At 39.0% G+C, this 27293-nt stretch overlaps 2 protein-coding genes across 4 annotated transcripts in view; one reads left to right on the top strand and one right to left on the bottom strand.

The window, feature by feature from the left end:
* Nucleotides 1-24376, top strand: part of MASP1 (MBL associated serine protease 1) — a 46512-nt gene extending 22136 nt beyond the window's left edge. For 2 of the 3 annotated variants that reach the window (XM_053458660.1, XM_053458662.1), the window contains 3 exons: nucleotides 1406-1543; nucleotides 4643-4717; nucleotides 6526-7650. In XM_053458660.1, the coding sequence (XP_053314635.1) occupies nucleotides 1406-1543; nucleotides 4643-4717; nucleotides 6526-7382 (1070 nt within the window). In that variant the 3' untranslated portion in view covers nucleotides 7383-7650. Of the gene's footprint in view, nucleotides 1-1405; nucleotides 1544-4642; nucleotides 4718-6525; nucleotides 7651-15067; nucleotides 15206-19219; nucleotides 19334-19835; nucleotides 20022-20288; nucleotides 20357-21528; nucleotides 21629-23841 lie in introns of those variants that run through there. The other variant, XM_053458661.1, reaches the window with a different exon arrangement.
* Nucleotides 24377-24670: 294 nt separating this feature from the next.
* On the bottom strand, nucleotides 24671-26505 carry LOC128484054 (receptor-transporting protein 3-like). Its single transcript, XM_053460372.1, has 2 exons — nucleotides 26324-26505; nucleotides 24671-25662 (listed from the first exon to the last, which is right to left on the bottom strand). Exons 1-2 carry the CDS (start codon nucleotides 26503-26505, stop codon nucleotides 25320-25322), a joined length of 525 nt encoding a protein of 174 aa, XP_053316347.1. The 3' UTR covers nucleotides 24671-25319.
* Nucleotides 26506-27293: the final 788 nt, after the last annotated feature.

The raw sequence follows: 27293 nt of genomic DNA, 5'->3' as shown, positions 1-27293 counted from the left end.
ATCTACCACCCTCTCATTAAAATAAAAAAATCCTTACATAACTGCAGTAATGCAGTGACTACCATTACTATTACTAATATTTATTATTATTACTATTATTAATGTACATTACACCTATAGTAAGGCAAATGTATTTTGGGTCACTTTAATTAATGGACCATTTGTCTGTATTTCCCCCATCTGGGGCTGAAAACTACCAATCTGCTGTAGGTTAGAGACATGGATTCAGTTCTAGCCTATCCAGACAGCAAAATAATAATGTTTCTACCATTCCGACATAACAGATTTTGACAACCTTCTTTTTCCTGAAACAGTGGTGAGTAATAGGACGTATTATTGACTTAACAAGGAGCTATCGTTCAGTCTGAACATGTTGTACCAATTCACATACTAATTTTCTTTAGAAAACTAACCTGCAAAACATCCAGCCTCTATACATTTGATCAGCCATGTTACAAAGCGATCATCCTAGTTGTATATTTAGTCAAATCTACAGAGTTTAAAGGGGAAGTCCCATGAAAATATCTTCATGATGATCATTAAACTTGGAGCCTGCTTTTGTTTTCAGTTATTTTGGATAACTTTCCCTGCATCAAACACCAAACTGAGCTGATTTTTAACACCAATGCTAACAAAGTCTGGTCCTCCATTACTCAGAGTGTGCAGCAGAGTGATTAAGACAAAGATATTCTACTGTTTACCACAGGACAGTATGATAAGGAGTCAAAGTGATTGTCTAGTAGATTAAGCTAAAACAACCAGAAAGCAAATGGCTAAAATGGAAATGTCTAAAAACATGTTATTAAGCAAAAACTAGAACTGTAGTAAAGAAAAAAAATCAGCAATACTTATTTTAAATTTGAAACCATAGGAGTTCCCCTTTAACCTTATGATGTTGTGTAGTCTGGGGGTGCGGGCCCTGGCAATGTTGGGTATTTGGTAGGGAGAGTTTATCACCCTCACAAGAAAAGTACAAAAAGCTTAAAGTTTCATGGTTTTCATTAAGTTGCTGTGTGGACTATCTGATAGTAGCACAAAGCTACTGGGGTATTTCTCCTAGCAATGAATATCATCAACACAGGATCATTTACCGTACCACCAACTAAGTTCTAATACGTCAACATCTCATCACTTACCTAGGAGAGGTATATTAACCCCTTAAGGACAATGAGCGGTCCCTAAACCCATTGAAAACAATGTATTTTGAGCCCGTACATGTACAGGCTTTGTCATTAAGGGGTTAAAACATATGGCTTGTGTTTTTGCATGGTACTTATTGTTCATACACAATTGCTAAATATGTTAAAGTAGGGTCATAGACCACACTTAGCTTTCCTAGAGAAGTTGACAGGCATCATTTTATTAAAATACAATGTAAACTTGTTTATGTTGTTTTTTCCCCCAGTTGTAGACTGTAAAATGCCAAAGGAGTTGGAGAATGGATTCTCAACCTTCCCTACAGCAGGAAATATCACAACATATCAATCATCATTTGCATATTCCTGTCAAGAGCCTTTCTATGAGATGGTTCCAAATATCACCAGTAAGATGATTTCTTTTTGTTTTATTTTTAAAGGCTTATAATGCAAATGGATATAGCTGAATTGGTCCAGGGAGTCTTTGGTCCAGGGTGATACCTTTTATGGGATTCTCTTCCATTTAAAAAGGAGACCTCTGAGGTCCCCAAGGGTTATATGACACTACATATTTTTCGAGTGTTGGCCCAATAAAAGCTATCACCCTCGAGAGATGCACAGACTCAATATGCCAGTCTTTTAGAACCGAACTGTCTTTTCCCATAAATTGTCTCTTCCTTATGAACTTCAACAAACTTCAATATACATTATTTTTGTGGGGTGTATACATTCTTCATTGGTAGTGTAGGGGGGCATTGGAATTAAGGTGAACATTTCAGACAAGTTGCATGTTAATTAAATCGTTAGTTGTCTGTTTTAGATTTTTTGCATATGTGAGTTGGGTTTAGTGAGTTTGAGAGTTAAACTTTTGTCCAGTTTATGAGTGTTAGCTGCTGGAAATCTGCACATTTTGCTAACTCCCAAGGACTCGCAGGCTACAAGCTTTTAGTCCAGGGAATTCAGTACATGTATACACCTATCACCCATAATATTATGACCACTGATAGGTGAACAATACTGATAATCTTGTTATTATGTCATCTGTGGGACGGTGGGTGGGATATATTAGGGAGCAAATGAACATTTCATCCTCAAAGTTGATGTGTTAGAAACAGGGAAAAAGGGGCAAGTATAAGGATCTGAGTGACTTTGATAAGGGCCAAATTGTGATAGCTAGATGACTGGGTCAGAGCATTTCCAAAACTGCAGCCCTTGTGGAGTGCACCCGATCTGCAGTGGTCAGTACATATGGGAAGCGGTCCATAGAACGAAAAGTGGTGAACTTGCAACAGGGTCATGGGTGGCCAAGGCTCATTGATGCATGTGGGGGACAAAGACTGGCCCGTGTGGTGAAATCCAACAGACAAGCTACTGTAGCTCAGATTGCTGAAAGCGTTAATGCTGGTTCTGAAAAAAGGTGTCAAAACACACAGTGCGTGGCAGTTTGTTGTGTATGGGCTGTGTAGCCACAGACCAGTCATGATCTGTCCACTGTCGAAAGCGCCTGCAATAGACACGTGAGCATGAGAACTGGACAACAGAGCAATGGAAGAAGGTGGCCTGATCTGTTGAATCACGTTTTCTTTTACATCACATGGATTGTCGGGTGCATGTGCGTCGCTTTCCTGGAGAACACATGTCACCAGGATCCACAATGGGAAGAAGGTAAGCCAACAGAGGCAGTGGGATGCTTTGGAGAATGTTCTGCCGGGAAACCTTGGGTGCATTCATTCATGTGGACGTTACTTTTAAACCTACCACCTTCCTAAGCATCGTTGCAGACCACGAACACCCTTTCATGGACACAGTATTCCCTGATGGCATTGTCCTCTTTCAGCAGGATAATGCACCCTGCCACAAATCAAAAATGGTTCAGGAATGGTTTGAGTAACACAGCAATGTGTTCAAGGTATTGAATTGGCCTCCAAATTCCCCAGATTTCAATCTAATTGAGCATCTGTGGGATGTGCTGGACAAACAAGTCCGATCCATAGAGGCACTCAACTTACTGGACACCTTCAGAGGTCTTGTGGAGTCCATACGTCGACAGGTCAGGGCTGTTTTGTCGGTAAAAGGGGGACCTACACAATATTAGGCAGGTGGTCATAATGTTATGGCTGATCAGTGTATGTACATCCATCATAGAAGCCTTGATCTTTCAAGTCACTGAACAGGAAGATTATAGATCTTTACAAAATAATCCGATTTTAATCAAAATGCTTTTTATCTAATAACATTTATCTAATAACATCTTCTTACAGCAATACACATAGTGAGGATGCAGCTATAGCACACCCAAGGGTGCTCCCTCGATGACATAAAACATACCACCTATCTTCTTCTTACTCTTTGGTGGAGGACAGTTGAAGAGCTGGTGATCAGTGTCTCTTATGGCACACAGCTCTGCAACTTGCTCCGTATACCATACTCACCAACATTTCCTCCCTGGATCCTAGGATAAAAGGGGCGGGGCCACCTACTCTGCATGACCCTGCAGCATTGAGCTCTAGGCTACCCAGTACAGATAGTTGGTGGTTTGGAGCTCATTTACAAGCATTCATGTTGTGTGTGTGTCTTAGACATACACAGTTAAAACGCAGTACTGCCGGTGCACATTGTAATGCACTGTGCATAGGCAGTATTTTTATGCCAGGACAGACTCGCTGAATCAAAATAGTTGAAACCAATTAAATGACTTGTGTTCAAAGCATGGATTACTAAAATCATGGTCTCTTTGAAGCCCTCGAAGCTTCAAAATTTAGCTCGGGATGTATACGTGTATCCAAGTTTAATGGTGCCCTAAAGGTAACAGTAATATACCGTATTGGCTCGGATATAGGCCGCCCCCGTATATAGGCCGCACCCTAAAAATTTGGTGCTTTTTTAAAGAAAAAGTTTTTTTTCTTTAAAAAAGCACCAAAAAACATGCTGCCACCCTGTCCCCCCCCCGAGATATGCTGCCACTGTCCTCCCTCCCCGAGATATGCTGCCACTGTCCTCCCTCCCCGCGATACGCTGCCACTGTCCTCCCTCCCCGCGATACGCTGCCGCTGTCCTCCCTCCCCGCGATACGCTGCCGCTGTCCTCCCTCCCCGCGATACGCTGCCGCTGTCCTCCCTCCCCGGTAAGTCGGGGGTGGGCAGAGGTAAAACGCTTAAACAACCTCCCGTGCCGGCACCCCCCCTCCTGTGGGAAGTGCTGGCAGGGGAGGCTGTCTGAGCGTATCGGGGAGAAGGATGCAGGTCCCCTGCACCGCTGCGGGGGATCTGTATCTTAACTGCATGTCCCGGGCGTCGGGCGCTAGACCCCGAATATAGGCCGCACCCCCACTTTAAAAACTTAAAGTGGGGGAAAAAAGTGCGGCCTATATTCGAGCCAATACGGTATATATATATATATATATATATATATATATATATATACCGCAGCAAGTGTGTTCACAAAGGAAAGTGTAGGTATGTTAACTGTTATTGTATGTTAAAAAAGTGTGTTTTTTTTTTTTATAGAACCATACATCTGCAATGCTCGAGGGATGTGGATCAATGAGGACATTGGCACTGAGCTCCCAGTTTGTCAACCAGGTACATATTATATTAGTTCTTATGTAATGTTGCTTTGTCTGTTGTCAATTTCTGGCTCCGGCTACCTTGCAGGATGTGGGTAGGAGGTCCCGCTGATATCGGTGGGCCAGCCTGATTACTTTGGTGTGTGGTCCTGCTGATGTTGCAGGCGGTCCTGCTCATGTTGCCGGACACATGCAATTATTGGAGGGGAAATGGGCAGGTAATGGGGTGTACGGTAACATCGTTCCTGCAACCCAGAGTGTGTCTGTAGTGACCAGGTAGTGTAGTGTGAGTGAAATGTTGGAATAGGATTATTGTTGATGGGGAAATACAAGAACTCCAAAAAACATGTTCTCTGTACTGTGCTTTGTTGCTTATCAAAAAACTTTGTTATGATACTATTATTTTTTCCTTCAAAGTGAGAAAAATATCTACTGCATTGTATATAGTAATCTCAAGAGGCGAGACAGCATGGTTTTCATGATTGATCCCACGGCTATTTTTTCGGTATTGCGAGGAAACATAATCTACATTTACACATAATCAATTATTTGGACTTGGGTATACATTTTGCTGCACTTTGTGAAATTCACATATCTCAAATAACACTATTGTCTTTAGTGCAAAATAGCTTATTTTCCACTCCCAGCGCCTCTTCACGAATATAACTTTACACCTCACATCACCCATTGGAATAGGGGCCGTAGTACAACAGCTAGTGTTGTGAGGTTGACCAGACCTGTTCTGCCGTATTCTGAAAATGTGCAGTGTAGAAAGGTTTAGAGATTTTTCCCATTGAGATGTTCATGTGGGATCAGTAATTTAGACCTGACTTCAGGAGTAGTTTAATGGTTACTGTTATTAAACCATGAAGTAATGCACTGTAACAATGTCTAATATTTTCTGACAGTATAAAGTCCCACGAGACATCCGCTCCAGACAGCTTAAACACCATATTTTCCAGCCATTCACAATTTCCTCCATAACCTTGACGTTTATATGTGAATCACATTAAAATGTTGGAACGTTGCTGAAGCTGCAATGTATGGTCCTGTATTTAATATGTAGTTATTGCTTTGCTAAGGCAGGCAGTCCCCGTGCGTTCACATTATATGGAAGCAGTAATGTTACACTATATTGTTGTGATTGTCTTCCTATGAGTCTGTTCCTCTGGTGAAAGTGAAGCATGAAGATTATTCATCTCGGAGGGGTTTTTTTTTTGCATGTGGAAGAACCTCGTTTCTATGATGTGCATGTTTCTCTTCGCTTGATGCTGTGAACCAGTGTCTATGGTATTAAAAAGATGGTGGAATGGATCAAGCTCTCCACTATAAGGTATTCAAAGAAAACAGGTATGCAATGATGCATCGTGGCATATGTCACTGATGCATCATTGCACGTAGATTATGCCACCCGTAGACCAGTCTCTCTGATGACTGCTGCACAATGAACTTTTGATACGGAACTGAAATGGTGCACCACAATATTTAATTTACACATTTTTGTTAACCTTACTTATTGGACCTATAATCTTACGAATTCATATATAAAATGTGAAGTTATAGGCTTCTCATACGTTGCTTAAATGTTCTGGTTTCTTTAACACAAACCATTTAAGTCTGTTGCAAAATGCGATAATGTTGAGGTAGGCCTTTCATTTTCTCTATCATATCATTTTTTCTAGTCTTTTTTGTATGAAATCCCCCATACCCCTTTAAGAGTGCATCTTGTTTTGACTATGGCATAATCTACAAAGTGTAAACATTATTTAGTGTCCATATATAATTCACTGATAACATTTATTTGTTTTGATTTTTGTTGGGCAGTATGTGGAAAACCAACCCGACCACTTCCTGAGATATTCAAGCGTATCATTGGAGGACGCAACGCAGAGCCAGGATTCTTCCCCTGGCAGGTTCTGATTGTGGTGGAAGATATGTCTCGTGTTCCAGAAGACAAGTGGTTTGGTAGTGGAGCCTTACTTTCTGACTCCTGGGTGTTGACAGCTGCTCATGTTTTAAGGTCTCAACGTCGTGACAACACAGTGATATCTGTGTCCAAAGAACATGTCACAATCTACTTGGGGCTTCATGATGTAAGAAATAAAGCAGATGCCATAAACAGAACAATAGAAAAGATTATATTGCATGAAGACTTTGACCCAAAGATTTACAACCATGACATTGCACTAGTAAAGCTGAAGGAGAAAGTCCGAATGAATCAATATGTAATGCCAATCTGTCTGCCTCAGTTGGAGCATGAGTTGGAAGGTCCTGAACCCAATACCCTGGGCCTTGTAGCTGGATGGGGAATTTCCAATCCTAACATCACCGTAGATCAAGTAATCAGTTCGGGCATGAGGACACTTTCTGATGTACTACAGTATGTCAAGCTGCCAGTGGTTCTCCATGCAGAGTGTAAAACAAGCTATGAGTCTCGCTCAGGAAATTACAGTGTTACTGAAAACATGTTCTGCGCTGGATATTATGAAGGAGGGAAGGACACATGCCTGGGTGACAGTGGCGGTGCATTCACTATTCAGGAAGCTGTCACAAAGCGATGGGTGGCTCAAGGTTTAGTGTCGTGGGGTGGGCCTGAAGAATGTGGAAGCAAACAAGTGTATGGAGTCTATACCAAAGTATCAAATTATGTGGATTGGCTGGATGAAAAGTTGAGCACTTGAAAGGATTAACCACCCACAAATCTAATGTTACTTGCCTATTGTCACTTCAGCAGTGCTGTTTTACTCTGAGGATACTCTATACATTTCTGCATGTATAAAGTAACCAACATCACCATACTTTTTTAATTAATATTATTTTGTACTGTTAAAATAATTAATAGCATCTTATATATTTAAATAGGATATGCATTTTCTTACTATCTAAATAGAATGCTATTACCCCAGCAAAAACACGGATATATATAACTAAATAAATATTACACAAATATTTTTCTTTGTATTTATCTTATATACCTAGTGATCGAGGGATTTTATTGGGGAGTGACACAAGGTTTATATCTGGTACAAAATCATATGAACAATAACTTGTTATTACTTTAACTGAAAGGGTTTGTGCCATTAGCTTGTGTTATGAACCTTTTGGTTAAGATCAAGTTTTGTGTCTGTGAGAGTGGGGAAACACTTGGTCTTCTGGCTTTGGGGCCAGGAGGGTTGTGGAGCTCGAGGGTTGGATCACCTTGGTTAGGTCCACTGTGGTGCCCAAAAGTGGGTTTGTTTTTGTGGGGGTTGTGTAAATTCACCTTTACTGTCAGGCTGGTTAGCACACCAAGCAGCACTTGTGGACCCTTCTCACACTTCACTGCCCTAGCCCATGGCTGGAGTCAGCTGTGGCATAGATGCTGTGTTCACACACTCACTTTTTTGTAGTTTTTGAGCACATGTGATTGTGTACACTGGTTTTTTTGCAATGGAAATGCTGCTGTAGGGCCAAGTCTGACGATTTGGTGGGGGTAGGCTGGGCCATTTGGCCTTCACCCATCCCTTTGGGCTGGGAAGAAAAGAAGGGGTTGCATACCCCCCACATAGGAAGTGCAGCACCAGAGGAGGTATATTGGGGGTCCAATTTCCATTGTGGCTCTACCACAATGGAACAGTGGATATACCTGACACTGTTTCTTCACATTGACATTCACAATACATTTAGACTTTCAGAATTTAAGCCAATAAATATCCAGGCTTTGCACACCAAAAATAAAGTGCTTTAATGTGCAATAAACATACCTGCATACATGCGGTATACACGGATATAAGTGTCGTGACTGTGTATGCTATTTAAAGTTAATATCAAATACCTGTGAATTGTTCATGTGGTAACAGTAAAATAAGTCTTCCACATATTTATAGCAAGACAGAATGGAATTTCTAAAGCAGAGACCTGGAAAATCTTAAAATATATTATGCAAATCATTATTTGATAGAATAGTAAAACCTCTGTAAAAAGCTTATAAATCAATTATAAGAAAGTTTGGCTTTAACCACTTAAGTCGCCAGCCACATTTTGGATACATGGTTGGCAAAGTGGACCCATGTGTCAACCATGTATGCCAAATTAAGATGGCCTTTTCTCCGTGTTTTAAAAGAAGCATCTCATGTTAGAAAGACTTCCGATGCAGACAGAAGCATTACATCTGCATTTAACTTAGTGCAGGATTGGAAGTGTTCCTTTTTATTTAAAAAAAGAAAGGATACAAAATATTTGGAGGCAAGATTGGTACATGGAGTAGACAGCTTAGTGTTAATTGGTCTACCACTTGTGTAAAAAATAATAGTCCCTGAGTTCTGGCAGCTGCTGAATTGTTGGATCAGCATGTGGGAACAATTGTCTTATGCCTGCTAACATGCAGGGACCACACTTTGTGAAGTGCCTCCCCACCTGCCAAACCCTTCCCCATAAATAAACCATCATAGGCTGCATGCAAATGCATGTACAACCACATAATGGGGGGGTCAAGCTTTTGAGAAAAAAATATTTTGTAATTTTCATAATTTGGCTTTGCATATGTGGGAAAAATGATTTATTTTCATATTTTCCAATTCAGTGTGAGACACGATTGGTTTTATTTCTGTTTTTAAGTAGCATGTTTGGTTTTTTTTGAGGACACTTTCATACCAAGACCATTTCTTTATTTTCTTTTGACAATATTTTAAGGCATGTCTGCAATGCTAAATAGAAAATTATGTCATGCACATCTAACATTCTAATTTAACTTGTAATATGAATCAAAGTACAAGGGGTTTCATCATGAAGCAACACATTTTGCTTCATGATCTTTCAGTTTGCATGAAATTTGGTGGGATTTTTTAATTCAGAAACGAAAATTGTTGTCACTCCCCCTCATTCAATGTCTCTCACACTCTCTCACTGTCTCTTTTAATGTCTCTTTACCTTCAGGAGCCTCTCCTTCATCCAAGTGAGGAAGAGTGTGTGACCCAAGGCCCCGCCCTGTTGCAGGAGTACTACACCAGGCCAGAATGATGCAGACAGATCCGCGGAGAAAGAGGAGCGTTTCTACAGTTCTTTTTCTCTGTGGATCTGTCAGCATTATTCTGGCCTCTTGCAGAACTTCTGTAACAGGGCAGAGCCACAGCATGCCCCACGGGGATAGCCTCTCCTCAATTCTTCCAATCAAGGAAGGGTGTGCGCTCAGAGGCTCCGCCCTTTTTCAAAAGTACTTTGAGAGGCCAGGTTACCAGAGCGGATAGCAGGGACAAGCGGACCAAGCAAGAAGACAGAAAAAAGACGAGCCAAGAAAAGGAGACAGGTACACAGAAGTGAATGGCGGAGAAGGTAGTGGCACATGAGAGAGAGTGGGAGAAGAGCTTGAGTGAAAAAAACAACAAAATGCATATAAAATTTAGTAGTCTTTGCGTCATTTTCATTTGTTCTGTTGAGGGTCCCAAGGAATTCTTTTTGGACATTCATACGAATTCAAGAAATCAGCAAATTCCGTTTAAAATGAATGCACAAACCTTGTTTTTACACTTCTGCTGTTAAAAAAAGACCAAGGGCTAAATTGTTACAAAATACTCAACAATTCAACTCCTTATATATGTATACACAAAAAGTAAACAAACCCTTTGGAATTATCTGGCTTTCTGTATCAATCGTTCATAAAACGTGATCTGGTCTACAAATAAGTATATACAAGCATTATGTTCTTAAGCTAATATACACAAACAGTGATAATCTTCCATGTCTTTACTGAACACACCCATTAAACATTCACAGTGCTGGTGGAAAAAGTAAATGAACCCTTGGATTTTATAACTGATCGAACCTCCTTTGGCAGCAATAACCTCAAACAAATGCTTTCTGTAGATCAGACCATTCTTGCTTACAGAAAAGCGTTGTTTTATGGGTTTAAGGACAACCCATTCTCCTTAAGGGGTTAAACTCAGCCATATTCTTAGGATGCCAGGTGTGAACGGCTCTTGAGGTCATTCCACAGCATCTCTAATGGGTTAAGGTCTGAGCTCTAACTGTGCCACTTAAACAGGCAGATTCTTTTTTTTTTTTTTTTTTTTTTTTTTTTTTAACTGTTTTGTAGTAGATTTACTCTGATGTTTAGGGTCATCCAACTTTTGCTGAACCATCCTGACGTTATGCTGTATGTTTTCCTCCCTGTATGTTTTCATGTTGGTACACAGTGTTCTTTTTACACCATATAGTTTCATCAGTCCACAAAACATTTTCCCAGTAGCATTGTGGAGAATCAAGGTGCTGTTTGGCAAACTTCAGGCACATAGCAATGTTTTTTTGGAGAGCAGCGGCTTCCTCCGTGGTGTCTTACCATGGACTCCATGTATGTTCAATGTTTTGGGTATGGTAGACTCATGAACAGAGACATTAACCAGTTCCAATGATTCCTTTAAGCCTTTTGCTGTTATGCTAGAATTGTTTATTTACCTCGTTGTGTCCTTGGAGTCATTTTGGTTGGATGCCCACTTCTAGGGAGAGTAGGCACAGTAATAAATCATCTCATTTGTAAATGATTTGTCTGACTATAGACTGATAAGTATGTAAACTCTTTTAGATTACTTTGTAACCTTTAGGTTTATGCAAATCAACAATGCTCGATTGTAGCTGTTCTAAGATTTATTTTTGTGAGGTATGGCTCACATCACAGATGTTTTTTCAGTATAGCAAACTCAAAATGTTTGAGTGTTTTTTATGTTCATTGATTGGACTTGGAGTTCGCTAACTCCTGACTCCAAATATCTTTTGTTGAAGTGATTAGCCTAGGTGTTCACATACTTTTTCCAGCCCGCACTGTGACCGTTTGAAAAATGTATTCAATATGGGCAAGAAGAATTGTTAATTAATGTAACTTAGATGAAATTCTATCATATTTTAAGACATATATATATATATATATATATATATATATATACATAAATGCTAAATATACCAACGGACTCACTTATTTTCTTGCCACTGTATATATCATTAATTATTCATAATATCAATAATAATGATAATGATACTAATTATAATTAGTAATACATTAAAAACTACATGGATTACATTTATTCTAAAATGTAAAGAATTTAAATGATATACCTACTGTATGGTTTATATCAACGACACTATTCTACACTGTACTGCATATTAGACAATTCAAATTTCATGTAGCAACAAAAAGGGTTAGTGTGTATTTAGGGACCTCTGCGCATGTGCTATGTGTAAGTTTTACCTTTTTGGGGGGGCACGTTAATTCTAGTCTATGTCCGTCTATAAATCTGTAGACATCTTTTTTTATAATTTAGAAAATGCTTTAAATTTCCACAGATCCCATTGAATTGCTTGAGAGGAGATGTTTCCTAGCTTTCATTATTAGCTGTCATTGTCTAAATTCCACTCCTAAGAATTTGATTTTATAAGGGTTATTGATAAGTATCTTTATAAAAGGTAAATTTGGTGACAGTGTACACCTCTCTGAAAATACAACATTTCAGATATTCTTCATTATGTAGCATGATTACTATCTATAATATGAAAACGTGCTTAATATATGCGCATCGACAATCCACTATTTGCTGATGTGCCCACTATATCCAGGTTTTGGATTTTTTCAAAAAAGCATTTTAATAAAGAAAACCAATGAAAATAAGATCCCAAATAAGGTAAAAAGCAGTGCCACCAAAAAATAAAAAATAAAAATATCACCAGGACAACCACATAAAAACCAAAATGTAGGAACTACAAATAAAAATTAAAAATGTAAAAATCCACTGTGTCTTATCCAAGGGAAAAAAAAGTATCCCATACACAGTCTTTGGTGTTCAGTACAATACAATATTATTGGGAATTCAATAGCTCAAAAAGAAACAAAACATAAGTGCAATCAGTCTTTCAAACTCCTCATTGATAGCCCAAAAAGAGAAACTGTTCAATGTGTCTCTACAAAATATCATGAACAGAAGGGCAGGCATCTTCATCTCAGCCCATATGTGGAATGTATGCTTGATATGTAATAAAGTGTGTTTGAAATTAATATGCTAGAAGTATTTTCTCTTCCTGTCTAAATCACGGTAACGCACGCACTGCACGGCGTGAAGATGTGCTCAAAAAGCTTGGGAGTTTTCATATGGGCTAACATGAAGATCCCCGCCATTGTTCATGATACTTTGTAGCGATACAATAAGACGCAACATATTGAATAGTTTGCTTCTAGTATTCGCTTTTTGGGCTATCAATGTGGACTTTGATTGCCTTTATGTTTGGTTTCTTTTTGATCTACTGAATTCCCAATTCACAAACCTTTTTGGGAAGCTCCATAACCTTTCTGCTGTATCAAATCGCCCTTAGTGCTTCCTCAGCACTGCGGCACATTTTTGTAAGAATCACAAGATGACACTTTTCCTGGTCCAATAGCTAATACTTCCCATTTGTTGGCATAAATACTCTATTTTTAAGGTACACATCCAATGAATCATTTTTAGCTGGTTTAATAAAGAACATTTTTGAAGAGGGCTGAGAAAAGGATAAGCATGGGACATTCAGCTCTTTAAAACCACCAGCACATTCCAGGAGATGATTATGGTAGCCAATTTTCTAAACTTTTAATGTTATATATTTCATAATAATGACTATACCTTTATTGTGTAAAATACGTACCAGTTAAATAAAATGTGGTGCAATCAACGGAATGAAGCTTGGCATTTTATTCCTCCAGATGTTAAAAAACCTTAAGTATTGCACAATCTCCATGGAAACCTTCTTTATTTAGCCAAAATAAGTCAAACTTTTTTGAAAGGGAATAAATGTGTACAACAGTTCTAATACATAGTATTTGGGAGAACATTTCTGAAGTTAAACCTCAAAAAGTGGTTCATGTCCCAATATCTCACAGAAAGCAGTAATTATTCCCAGGTATTGCATGTTATTGTGCAATATACAATAGGGTTTAACCATCATTACATTGTCACTGATTGAGGCCATATAATCAACATGCAACAGACAGATGGTCTGAACAAAGAGCCATCATAATCGTGAGTATAATTTTCAGATCTTTTGGCCTTTTTGCAATCTTCTACCTTATGCCACACCATTCAATTTAAGGTTCTTACATCAATTCTATTGGAATTAATATGAAACCCTTACACAGATCTAATGCTCTGTGAAGGGAGTGCAATTGTCATTGGTTGCACAAGAAATTGGTGTTATTATGTGTAAGGATACTAATAATGTGCAGTTTGTGCTAATTATTTAACTTAATATGCCTTTATATCCTAACTGCATATTATTAAAAAACTACTTTGTTTGCTTTGGAGTAAATCATATATTAAATTACAATGAGTTCATTTGCAAACTAAACTATTAATGTTGCTTTAACTGCAACTATTAACTTCCAATTTCAGTTTATTCTAGATTGTAAGCTCTTTTAAGCAAGGTCCTTCTTACCTTTTATTTCTGTGAGTGAAAAGTGTTATGTTATCTACTATTTGTTATGTCTTTTTTACACATTGTACAGGGATACAGAATATGATGACAAAAATAATAATTTATACCATTTTGTGACGCAGCCTTTTAATGCTGCTTATGTGACATCTACTGGTGAATTTGAGGAAGTGCATCAAAATGTCAAACTGAAGCATCCTAATGGGCATACTTGGGAACTTCTCAGGTCTGACCTCTTGAGCTCTCCCTTTTCTGCTCCTTACAAGTTGAGGAGACAGGGCTGGGGAAATGAGCTGCATGCCGAGATTATATATATATATATATATATAGTATATCTTGAACAGCGAAACCAAATTAATATAGGGATGAGGTCTTCATTCTCTAAAGTGCGTAGTCAGTCAAGTTAAACCAAAAGTTAAGTTATGTTTATTATCTGAACAAGAAGGGTGCTAGAGGGAGCTATAAGAAAGACCTGCCAACAGCCAATCTTGAAGCTAGGGGTCATAAACACATATAACAGGTATATTTTTTCATCTGTTGCCACCTTCATGGATTAGTATTATTTTGTTGTACATTGGGTAATACAAAACTTAATTTGAATTCAATGAAAATTTGTAAAAGACAGCCACCACTGAAAAATATTTGGTCAGTTATTATGTTAATGAAAAGCCTCTTTGTGCATAAACAGTTCAATCAGCATGAATAACACAACGTTTCTCTCTGGTATTAGCATGAACACCACAACATTTCTCTCTGGTTTAAGGTGGTTAAACACCTCCTTTGTCTTTTGTGTATCAACTATCATCTTTAATGCATGCCATATTCATAATAGTATTCATAATAGTATAACTATGTAAAATGATTTAAAGCTGAACTGGATCGGCTTAAGACACTAATCTTATAAATCTTCCCTTATCTTCCCTTATCTTCCATTATTTTTCAGTGTGTGGAAAGCCAAGTTTTTCCAGGTCTAAACTGGCAAAAATTGCAAGAGGAACTATAGCAACGAGAGGAATCTCACCATGGATCGCTATGTTTACATCTGAAAGTCGGAACCCATTCTGTGGAGGGTCTCTGATTGGTAAGGAAAGACAACTTTGAGAAAATATAATTGGGTTACAAAATAGCATCTAGCAATTACACAGCAATTCAACATAAAAAAAGACATTCATGACTTATCAGCCAATAACCGAGTATGAACAGAAATGGAAAAATAAGAATAAAGTACTTGTCTTCAATCAATAAGAATGCAATTCGGCCAAATGCTTATCTATTACATCAAACAGATGCATTATGTTTTACACCAAAATAACTGGTCAAAAAGAATGGTATGAAACAATGAACTCAAGTAGAGATATACATAAACTTAACAATATACATCTGTAAACATCACTGGCCGTAAAAATAAAAAAAATAAAGTAAAAGAAATTCTAAGTAAGAGAATAGAAACTTTACAAAAGAAAATACACATAAAAAGAACTGTGCCTCTACATCAATACATAGAACCTTCAGCCTAATCAGGGAATTATCCTATGCAGTATACATTATGTAAGAGCCCATTCCATATATATAACATATGTATTTTAGTTTTTCCTCTTCACTACCCCCCAATAGGCCTCTCCTAGCAGATAATACATCCACCTGCACCATATCTTCTCAAACAGGTTGTGTATATCCATGGGCGTAGGAACCCCTAAAAATCTGGGGGGGACAGCATTTTCCCCCATCAGATCCCCACTTTCTCACACTATCTACCCCCTCTCACACTTTCTTACTATCTACCCCCTCCCTACCCTCCCTTCTCACTAGCTACCCTCTCCCTACCCTCCCTTCTCACTAGCTACCCTCTCCCTATCGCCCCTTCTCACTAGCTACCCTCTCCCTACCACCCCCTTCACACTAGCTACCCTCTCCCTACCCCCCTTCTCACTAGCTACCCTCTCCCTACCCCCCCTTCTCACTGTCTACCCCTGCAGTTTTTTCTGCAGTGGGCCACTTCATCAGAATTGTATACGTGCACGGGCCGCACTCATTTTTCCCTGTGAGAAAATATGGTCTTTAATAAAATATGCAGATTAAAATAAAGTAAATGACACAAAACGTTTACTTTTCCTCTCACTGATTTCTGGGCCTAGAAAGTTTTGTGACTACAAATTCAGGACTCAGGATAATTAAAAATGAAATAGTTCTATTTATTCTAGGGATGCACCAAAATGAAAATTCTGGACCAAAACATTCACGGTTCACTTAGCCAAAACCGAAAATGACCCCCCACCTTTAAAAATAATAATAAAAACTCAAATTTTTAATAAAAGTAGGTAACACACCACAATTGGACAAAAAAAAATAGCAATATGACTTGGCATGATAGGAGTCATACCCAGGCAGGCAGTACATGCTGGTACAGGGTGGCTGTAAGTGATGTGCAGACCCCATACTGCTGGCAGCATCAATACACAAGGGGGGCAGCTAGCTATGTTTCAGCATGTACTGGCTGACTTGGCATGATAGGAGTGTGATTGCTAACAGCAATCACAGTCCCATCATGCCTAGGTTCCAGCACTTACACATCCAACCAGTAAATGCTGTAACCTAGGCATGATGGGACTGTGATTGCTGTTAGCAATCACACTCCTATCATGCCAAGTCAGCCAGTACATGCTGGTACACGGTGGCTGTAAGTGATGTGCAGACCCCATACTGCTGGCAGCATGAATACACAAGGGCAGCTAGCTATGTTTCAGCATGTACTGGCTGACTTGGCATGATAGGAGTGTGATTGCTAACATCAATCACGGTCCAATCATGTCTAGGTTCCAGCACTTACACATCCATTCTATCACACACACACACTCATTCATTCATATACTCATTCATTCATTCACAGATTCATTCCCTCAATCACGCATACTCATTCAAACACCCTCCCAACCCCCTTACTTGCACTGCAGCTCCTCGATGCCGCTCACAGTCTTCAGCAGAGGGCGCGGCCTCCCTCTGCGTTCTCTGGTACTGCACAGAGGATGTGATGTAATGTCACGTGAACTCTGCTGGGTTCCGGTTCCTCTGTGCAGTACAGAAGACCCTCCCACAGGTAAGTAGCAGGGCTCGAGGTGCGGACCGCGTAAGATCGGTTGCCCTGGCTGCCGATCTTACGCGGGCCGCACCTCGAGGTCTCGCGGGCCGCATTTGCGGCGTTTCTATTGGGGGGGTTCCTACGGCCCTGGGGGGGATTTCTTAATTATCGGTCCCCCCCGCATGAGTTACTGGGGGGGATCTGTCCCCCCCGGTTCCTACGCCCATGTGTATATCCCCCAAAGGTGGGACATCTCCTCATATAGCCTGTTTGTATTTAAAACCTACATTCTCTGTTCTGGTGAAGGGGAGGGTGGATCTTGAGATCTGTCCAATTCCATACCAGTTTATTATGTGATAGAGTTTAGACCACATCCCTTAAAGTTTGACACAATCCTGTCCGATACCCCTGGTGTCACACCCCCTCCAGCATATTCTTGACATTGTTCCTGGAAAATTTTCGGCTAGAACAAGATGCTAACCTATAAAATATTTTACGCAATTCTTCTGTATGTTTTATAGAGTGTGACATCCCCACATAGTTCTTAAAAGATTGATGCCATTCCTCTACTGAAAAAATCTCTTTTTCCACATTCTTCCATAAACCTTTTCTTATAATCAGTCAAAGGGGGAAGCAATAAGTAACAGGTTGACATACTCTTTGCAGTGCATGGGGTGTGTGAGCAGAGTTGGGTGATCTGATCATCCCAGGAAATACGGTCATCAGAAATTTGCAGCGAACCTTGACTATAATACGTTAAGGTTATAATACATTATTTGTAGATAGTATAGTGCTTAGTGCAGATATTAAATTTGTTTTGTAACTCTTGAATAAAATATATGCTCCAGGTTTGCCAATCCAAGTAGCTAACCACAAATCTGTTGATAATGGTGTAGCATAGGATATCAAAGAGAACGTCGGAATGCTTTTCCTATACCTATCCTTATATATCTTCAAGGGGGCAAACGTGGTAGGTAACAGTAACAAGGGTGGCATACGTGGGCCTGAAGTACTCCTATGTGGGATTGTGTATGGGTATATAAGGTTTTCCTTCCATCTACTCTTGCCAAACAGTCCCTGGAGGCCTGTGACATAATACTTGTGCTATTAGAATTCAGTGCATTAGAAATCCCTAATCCCTAAGTGGCACCTGCAAATATTTAAAAGTGGACTCTTGGTCTTTTGCAGTTCCAAATACACTTTTTAAAGGAAAGTTTAATTTCCTTTAAAACTCTCAATGGACTCATTATCGGAATGGTACGCATCACATAGACTGGTCAAAACTTTTAGTGGCAGCAGGCATGACATCCTTTACAGAAAACACATACCCATGCCATCAGGCAAACTGGAGAACATCCCTAGCCCTAGCCTCATGCAGCAGATCTTGTCCCTGACGCTGCACAAAGGGCTGGACGTACCGGGACGTCCATAGGGGTTTTTTAATAGGCGTTTTTTGGACGTCCCAGTACGTCTATAGGGGATTGAAGGGGTTAAGGTACACAGTGCTGTGCTTCACAATTGCAAATAAACAAAAACAAATCCTACTCCATTTTGGAGACTATCTATACAAAGTATTCCCGCACTAACCAGCTGGCCAGCTAATCCAGTCATAAACTGAGTAGTCACAGCAAAACACAAGTTTGTTTAGACCATACCTTTTTTTAGGGCTTAGGGCCTAAAAAAAAAAAGTCCCTGTTCTCAGACTCCTAATGCCTCCAACGGCTGACATTTTAAACATTACAGTGCAGGTTAATTGGATTCACCTGAAAGGGCTGACTTCCATCCATTAACCCTTTCAGGCTAGGAATAGAGAGCGCTCCAATTTGCAACTGATATAGACAGCCTCCCTCACTTTACCACAATACATATATGCACATTTAACAGTGGACCTTCACCACTTTTGGGCCCTAGAGCAATGGCTCCATGTGACCCATGGTTAGTCTGCTTCTGGCAACCAGTTTTCAATAGCATGTTTCTATTTATCCTGTTATTCTAAGCATCTGTATGTCAAATTCCCAGGTAACAAATGGATTATCACTGCTGCCCATTGTCTCCACAATGAACTGAGCCCAGATGAACCTGTTCTGAGTTCCTCCGACCTGATCAAACTCTCATCATTCTATGTGATATTAGGTAGGCTTTTTTCCAAGTGTTTTATTTTTTATGCCTCAAAACTCAAAAACAAAAGTCATATCTTGTCTTTTTCAAAGGGACTATTAAGGTACTCCTGACAAATTTAGTGCTCTCAAATTATTGCACAAGAAGCGCAAAGAAGCGGAGGACAGGCTAGCTGGAGTCCCCTGGAGCCATGCACTGCCACTATGCAGACATTGCTTTGGTTACCAAGGCTTATGTTTTAACTGTGGGCGCATGGTGGAATTACCATTGTATATAACCAGTGTTATTCTATAGTAACCAGTGTACAATACCAAACCATGATGGAATTAAGACTTAATACCGTATATAGGTAATCTGAGGTTAACTGAGAAAGTCAGTGGCATTGAAACATAAGTAAATATTCTGTAGGTGATAGCTAGCAATGAAAGATATCCAGCTATGAATGTTCTGGAACCTGTGTTTTATAATATTTTTTCTTAGTCCATCCTTCCACCAATCTTCAATTTTTTCCCCACAGGCAAGCATAGGACGTTGAAAAAGGATGACAGTGAGCAAGTTCTCAAAGCTAAGAGAATTATACTGCATCCCGACTACAACCACACTAATTTCCAGCATGACATTGCTCTGGTGGAATTGTCACACGCAGCTTTCCTCAATAACTATGTGATGCCTATTTGTCTGCCAGAAAATCAACCCCAGGCAGGTCATTAACTTTTTTTTTTTGCTCCCAACATGTCAGTTAAGCTCTGTGTGTATTGGTGCAAGGTATCTTTTTGGTGTCTGCTCACAATGTAATGCAGCAAAATAATATAAACATTATATAAAGACTAGGGTAAGGTAAATCATTTATCCTCATATGGTGGTGGTGGGTGCAGGTAGAGCTTCAATATGAGGCTTTCTTTTAAGTAAAACCAATATAACACTCATATAACCAAGTGACCTAAAACTATTTTGTCTTCTATTCATTTAGAGGACCATGTGATTGTCAGTGGATGGGGCAAACAGTTCCTGACAAAATTACCGGATTACCTTCTTGAGGTCAGAAACCATTTCATCCATAAGTAGCTTGTGTGCATGCTTTCTTTTTGTATACAGGGCCGTGACATCCTTTTTAGGGCTACTTCTGGAGGCAAGTCATGTTGTTTAAACTTTCCACCTTTACTACCTATATATGGCTGACAGGGTGCGACAAGCAACATCTTTTTAAGTGGAGTTATTAATTACCACCATTTGCAATATGACATTGGCTCCTATTACTCCCACATTGCCTAAGTATTATTACCTACATGGTTCTATATTTACCTTATTGCTATTGAGAAAATGCAGAATTGTGATGGTAAAGATTATAATATGGTTGCTAGCGCTGGGAAGTGACAACATTGTATGCCATTCAGGTAGCCCTAAGTCATGAAGATCTGTGAACGCTTGCATTGCTGTACCATTTTTTTCCACTAGATGGTAATCTTTCCTTCTTTATAGTCCCGCTCTTTTACTGGAAGTATACTGTATATTTGCTTTTAATGTTTGTTAACACATATAATAATTTTTATATACTATCAATAAAGTACAATACCAAATATCTAATTTAGGTGTATACTGTAATCATTAAATAAACAACCTTAGCTGAAGATTCATAGTTTCAAAATAATAAATCTCTCTTTGTAAAATGTAGACTGTAAATGACCTTCTTATTCAATATCCATATGGATAAGCAGGGCTTCAGTATTTCATCACAAGATGTTTTTGGGGATTATGTATTTGATAACTAATCATACAAAGCAAGATGTCCCAAGAAGGTTTTGATGAAAGCTATATGTTGATTTAATCAAGATTCCTCTTTTCCATGTTTGATGTACCAACACAAATTATTCATCCTTTTTCTTTTTTGAGATAAACAGGGCTTCTGTTTCAATCCACTACCTGCACATCTATAGGGTAGTTAAGGGGTTAAAAAGGATCCCGGAAAAAAAAGTATATTTCATATCTACTTATAGATAAGGTTGTTAATCAAAGACTTGCATTGGGCACAGGCTTATGGAAAAGCTTATGGAAATTCACTGTCAGTCACCCACAAGCTTAGTTTTATACAAATTTGAGACCTTGGGACTCGTTCCTTGATTAAATGGAACACATAGTTAGTACATGTTTAACACATGTGCAGTGACATATTCTGAGGCATTACCTTCAATTATTTTCTTGTTTCCAATCAGATTGATATTCCTGTGGTGGACCACACATTATGCAAGACTGTGTACAAGAATGTAGGAAAAGTTGTGACCGAAGACATGATGTGTGCCGGTTTAAAAGAAGGTACAAAACGGGCTAATGCAATACGTTGCATACTCGAGAAGGGTGTGGGCGTAAGTGTATGCCATTGGAGTGTACGGTGTTAGGACACTAGGACTGTTAACTTACAGTGTTATTGTATGCGCTCATGGTTTAGAGATTGTGTGTGTCTAGACATCTGCTGTACAGTGTTAGCTTGAGTGCGTGTGTTAGTGTATAGTGTCACAATGTGCAAGTGTTGCATGTTACTATGTGTGTATTAGTCATTGTGTTTACCCTAGGCCAGTGATGGCGAACGCGTGGCACGCGTGCCGCTGTTGGCAAGCCGAGCCGTCTCTGTGGGCACGCCGTGACTACAGTCATACACTGTAGTCACGGCGTCGGCTCCTGCGGACTACATCTCCCACAGTTCTCTGGGGAGAACCCTCACCAGAGAACACTGAAGCGACGCCCCCCGCTCTCAAACATCTTGAATGAAGTAGCGTCCAGTTTCGGTCCCCCCCCACCTTCTAAATAAAACAAGAGACAATTCTTTATTTCAAAACTTTATTAATTGTCAACTATGGATTTTATTTGTCCGCGGTGCGGACCGCATATAACACAGCACCGCGACACTCAACCTTATTAAATGTTTACAACATTGATAACTTTATAACCGTTTATTAGCCAAACATATTTTGGCCCAGTATATAAACATTTCACCGTCAAAATAACAACCACAATGATAACCAATCATAACCATGAAGTAACCTGCTGGTATGGGCGTATCCACCTGTATCCCTGCTGGAACTGCCGGCGTCCCCCAGCGCGGCAGTCACATGACCTTACGATTCACAGGGGCAGCTGCCCCTGGAGTGTTCTGCACTTATACCTCTGTGCACCACAAGTAACCACACCTAGATGGTTAACTCCTGCACCGTACCAGCGTAAAAACCTGAGCCCCCGGCTAATGCAAAAATCAGGGAGGGATGGGCGGGAAAATATTTTTTAAAATGCTGACCCTATAGCATAAACCCCCCTTTATATACCCCCTCAGGGAGGGCAATTACCCCCTCCCGTCTGGTCTTGCACGTGCCTGAAAGGCTTAACACTTTAGGTGCTAAAATTTTGCCTAGTCATGCCTTAACCCTTAACACTAGGCTTTCCACGGGGTACCTCGTCCGGCACTTCATTCATGGGGCCCCTCCGTCCAATTCTTTCCCTACGGGGCTGTTCTGACGCACCTGCGTGGGATATCACTTCTTCGGGAGAAAATATACTTGTATTCTTCAATGATGCTTGATCCGGCCTATTGTGTATTAGTTATTGTTTTGGCATTTGAGAGAAGTGCATCTGTCACAGGCTGCGTTTTACTAAGGAAGTATTTACATTTGTTACGTTTGATATTTGTGTTCACACTATCTGCACACGTTCACTTTTGGTTGGCAGCCATATATTCAATGAACAGATATTGGAAAGAGCTAATACTTAATTCTCTGTTGTTATTATTTAAGCTCAATAGGTTGCATCTCTTGTTTCCCACAGTCCTCTGAAATGTCCCCTGGGTCCCACTGCCTTTCCTAAAATAATCTCTTTCTATTAATATGTTATATTGATGCATACTGTTGTGTATAGTCATATAGTCATACCGAAAAAACGTCCTCTCCATGTTTAATATGCAGTGTTGGCACTTTGAGGTCTGCAACTTGTTTTGATGCACAAAAATGGGCACTCAGGCCCAAAAACGTTCGCCATCACTGCCCTAGGCTCAACCCTGGGCTGCACTGAGTATTTAGAGTTTCTATTTCTATCCTAATACAATTGTTACATTATTTTATAAACCATTTACTCTCTGCCATAGTGCCTCATTTTCTATGAATAATTTTATTCTTATCAGTTTTCCCAGCATTGTCATTCAATATTGTTAGTTTGCCCTGCCTTCACCAATATTTCTAATTCTATGCCCTGTCATTAGCTGACACCTACATATTTGTAAACTATGCATTATTCTTACTCACAAAGTAGTAACTCTTTTTAATGTTCTAATGGCCGCTTTCCTAGAGCCCTTTTGGAATTATATGTGTTTCAAAAACCATTACAAAGTGGTTGTGTCATCCAAAGTTAGTCTTGTTGCAAATGAGGCCCAAGCCCTTCAGACCAATTAACCATTTAAGAATGTCAATCTGTTTATAAATCTAGCCTACTTTTCAATGAATCATGGTGACATTGAATGCCCATGTGCTTGTGTTTTCTTCCAGGGGGAAAAGATGCATGTTCTGGTGATTCTGGGGGTCCGATGGTCACTCTGCACTACCAGAAGAAACATTGGTATCTGGCAGGGACAGTTTCTTGGGGAGTGGGATGTGGCGAGAAGGATTCATATGGAGTTTACTCAAATGTTTACAAGCACCTGGACTGGATCAAAAAGAATACTGGAGTGTTATATTAACAAGGGACATCTAAATGGTTACTGGAAGAACAGTTTCTGTGATCAGTTTCATGCAAAAATTCTGAAATGCAACTTTTGTTGAAATTTTAATCATAAAGCATGGGGATGCCAGCAACCTTGCTGCTTAGTGTCATCTGAAATACAAATTCATCCTTGTGCAAAACAGATTTAGGAAAGCTGTACACTTATCATCAATAGATTGCATTTTTAATATAAAATGATTATGTTGTTTCTGTTGTGTTTTATTTTATTGTTTGTGGGGTTTGCATTAGCCTATGTTACCTCATGTGCCATGACCTTTATTGTTTCAAGATCAGTTATATAAAATATAAATCATCTATGTCTATAGGTCGACACTATTTGTATAGATAATCAAACCACACAGAGTTCATTTTAACTTTTGACACACCTCTTTTCATAAACCATTAAAAATTCTCCTATTCGAATAACTTAGCAATTTACTTGCAATATATCAATACATCTTCTTCTACACTACCCATGGCTAAAATTAATCACCTATGTCTAAAGGATGTCACTGAAACATGCATGAAGCCTGGAATAAATTGTATCCCTGCCCTATTTCTCATTAAGAGCCTTTTAAATTACATAAGACTTGTAAGGGTGTTTTTTTGTAATTATTACTGTATTTACCTTAAATATTCAAGGACATAACAATAATTACAGAAGTTATTCAAATATAAATTGTACAAAGCATTATGATTTCACTGCCCCATAATTATCTAGATGTATAGTTGATAACTGCCAACAGTCCTGAATTTGCCAGCAGCAGAGGAGGGCTGGAAACATATATGTGACTATAAGACCAGCAAAGTACCCCTAAACACATTTTGGCTGAAAACTAGCACAATCCATTCTTGTCAAAATGAATCATACTTATTAGTACCTGGTATCCGATGTAACAGAGAGCATTTATTATACATGTGCAACCATGTATTCTGTCCCTATTTTTTTCTCAATTGTGAGGTATATCAGGTAAATAATTCTGCTACTCTCACTACAATTCTCAATATTCACTATTATTTCATCTTAATCACCATTTTCAGTCACAACCGCCGACTCTGGTTTGCCTCCTCCTTTTCTATTTTTACTAATCTGTACCGCTCAAAGTTTCCGTATGAAATAGATCAGTATTCCTTAAGAAGTCAAACCCTGTCTTAGACATTAAGATTGCTGCTGTATACTGTAATGTGGTCAAATTAGAGTTGTGTTGAACCATATGGAAGGATAGAGGTATACTGTAATAGAAAGGACTCTAATATTTGGAAACTAAGAAAAATCTACATCCCTGTTACATTTGCCCATCATACAGGCCTCACAAAAACGAGCCTCATGAGGTTTAGTGACCATGGATCTGCCAGAATATACAACTGTCTCTACTTTTTCATTATAGCAGTTCTTCTTGATTTTGCTTATCAATCTCTTCAGTACTTCCTGCTTTGTGCCTTCTTCAAATAATCCTGTTATCATGATTCCATTGTTGCACACTCGACATTGCTGTCTAAAGAGTCTAAGATAGACTTCTCCCCTCGAATATTGTAGAAGGCGGTAGTGAAAAGTAAGACAGACTCGAGCAGAGCTCCAAGAATGGCGGCATGTTGAACAGGCGAAACTAAAAACATAATTTAAAAAGGACAAACTTAGTAAGAACAAGTTCTGTTTTCTTGCATTTTGTTACTAGTATATTCTCTTCCAAAATAAATCTAAATAAAGTACAAACACAATTTCTATGCACTGACATGTTTTGATAAACAAATAGTACACAAATATGCATTTTTGCAGAATACTGGTGGGAGAAAATTGTAGGAAAGTGGACACTCCCCAATTTCACTATTCCATATAATAGGCTTGTTTGGCCCTATGTAATGCATAGATATATAAGTAAGTTTTCTTCAAAGTAACTTCACCAATGGAACTATACATGATCCAGGGCCAGCTCAGCCCTACCTACAAGAAAGGGTTACAAATTTATAGTATATAGTGAAGGTTTTTATATTGAAACCACAGAGTTAGCTGGAGCTCTTCTGAATAATCAAAACCTAAATTGAGCAACCGGATACTATTTATTTGAGAAAATCAGCCCTTGAATAATTTATACTCTAACCATTGCAAACATTCTAATGCTTGCCCTTAACAGGCCAGGTTGCAAATCTTTATCTGCTTCACCACAGGTGAGTTGAAATTCATATCACGCATGCAAACTCTTCCTTAAAATGTTCATAACATTACAATACAATATGCTACAATCCTTTTTTAACTGATATTCCAAATACCTTCCAAATGAAGAAGTTTGATAAACCTTCCAGCCTTGGTTCCTCTGGGTGAATGTTAGTTCATCCAAGATATCATTCTTAATCTGCAAGGTCCAGTTGTGGCCATAATTTTGGCTGAGCTCTGTTTCCTGGATACTCTGGAAAGCATCTTCCCATTCATGGTTGCTTTCTGTATGGTCCATTTTATTTTTTTTCTGTTAACTGCATTAAAAAAACAAACTGTTAAATTGCATTTTAGTGCCATTTCCATTTATATTACCTAAAGATTAATAATAATGATTGCCGTACAGAAGCAGTCTAGACCAACAAACATGAAGTCAATACCTGTGTTTAAATCTGCTGTTGTCTCTGTGGAAGACTCTATAAATCTCTTTTTATACACATGGGGAAAGCATGAGCATGGATCAAATTACAAGTCTCTGTTTCATTTTTCCAACTGCTGGTAGAGAACAGAAACTCAGAAACTGAAACAAGCTTATTTATTTTCCTTCCTAGCAACATTCCAAACAGCTGAGAGTGACTACTCTTTAAACAAAAAAAGTTTTCTTTATTATTAAAACATGAAGATTAAAATACAGATTGTGTAAAAGAAATCTGAACAACACGGTAAAAGTGCATGTCCTCTATTTAGAAAGTAGTGATATTGCGAAACAGTCATAAACTTTTACTGTGGCTATGGGAAATGAAACTAGACAGTATGTTTTGTCATATGTCAGTAATGAAACTAACTGGCACAAAATGCTTCTACAAGAAGTAGGTTTGTATCCAAATTGAATAAGAATATTTACCATGCAACAGATTGCCTTAAACACAATCTATAACGCAAACAGAAAATAATACATAATTTACCAAAACAGACTATGCACAGTGCAAACACCAACACATATCACTTATTCCATTAATATCTTGTATACTTCATTTTTTTCTCCCCTATAGCCAATCTTACCTACTCAGGGTTTAACAGATTTGG

Source organism: Spea bombifrons, chromosome 3 (genome assembly GCF_027358695.1).
Source record: "Spea bombifrons isolate aSpeBom1 chromosome 3, aSpeBom1.2.pri, whole genome shotgun sequence".
In the NCBI taxonomy this organism is placed as follows: Eukaryota; Metazoa; Chordata; class Amphibia; order Anura; family Pelobatidae; genus Spea; species Spea bombifrons.
The sequence above is the reverse complement of the archived record's forward strand: the minus strand, read 5'-3'. Positions and strand labels throughout refer to the sequence as shown.

Excerpts from the sequence above, each read along its gene's own strand:
- LOC128484054 (XM_053460372.1), bottom strand. The coding sequence starts at position 26,505 with ATGGACCATACAGAAAGCAACCATGAATGGGAAGATGCTTTCCAGAGT. Across the intron at positions 25,663-26,323 it reads CAAACTTCTTCATTTGGAAG|TTTCGCCTGTTCAACATGCC; the intron begins GTATTTGGAATA and ends TTATGTTTTTAG.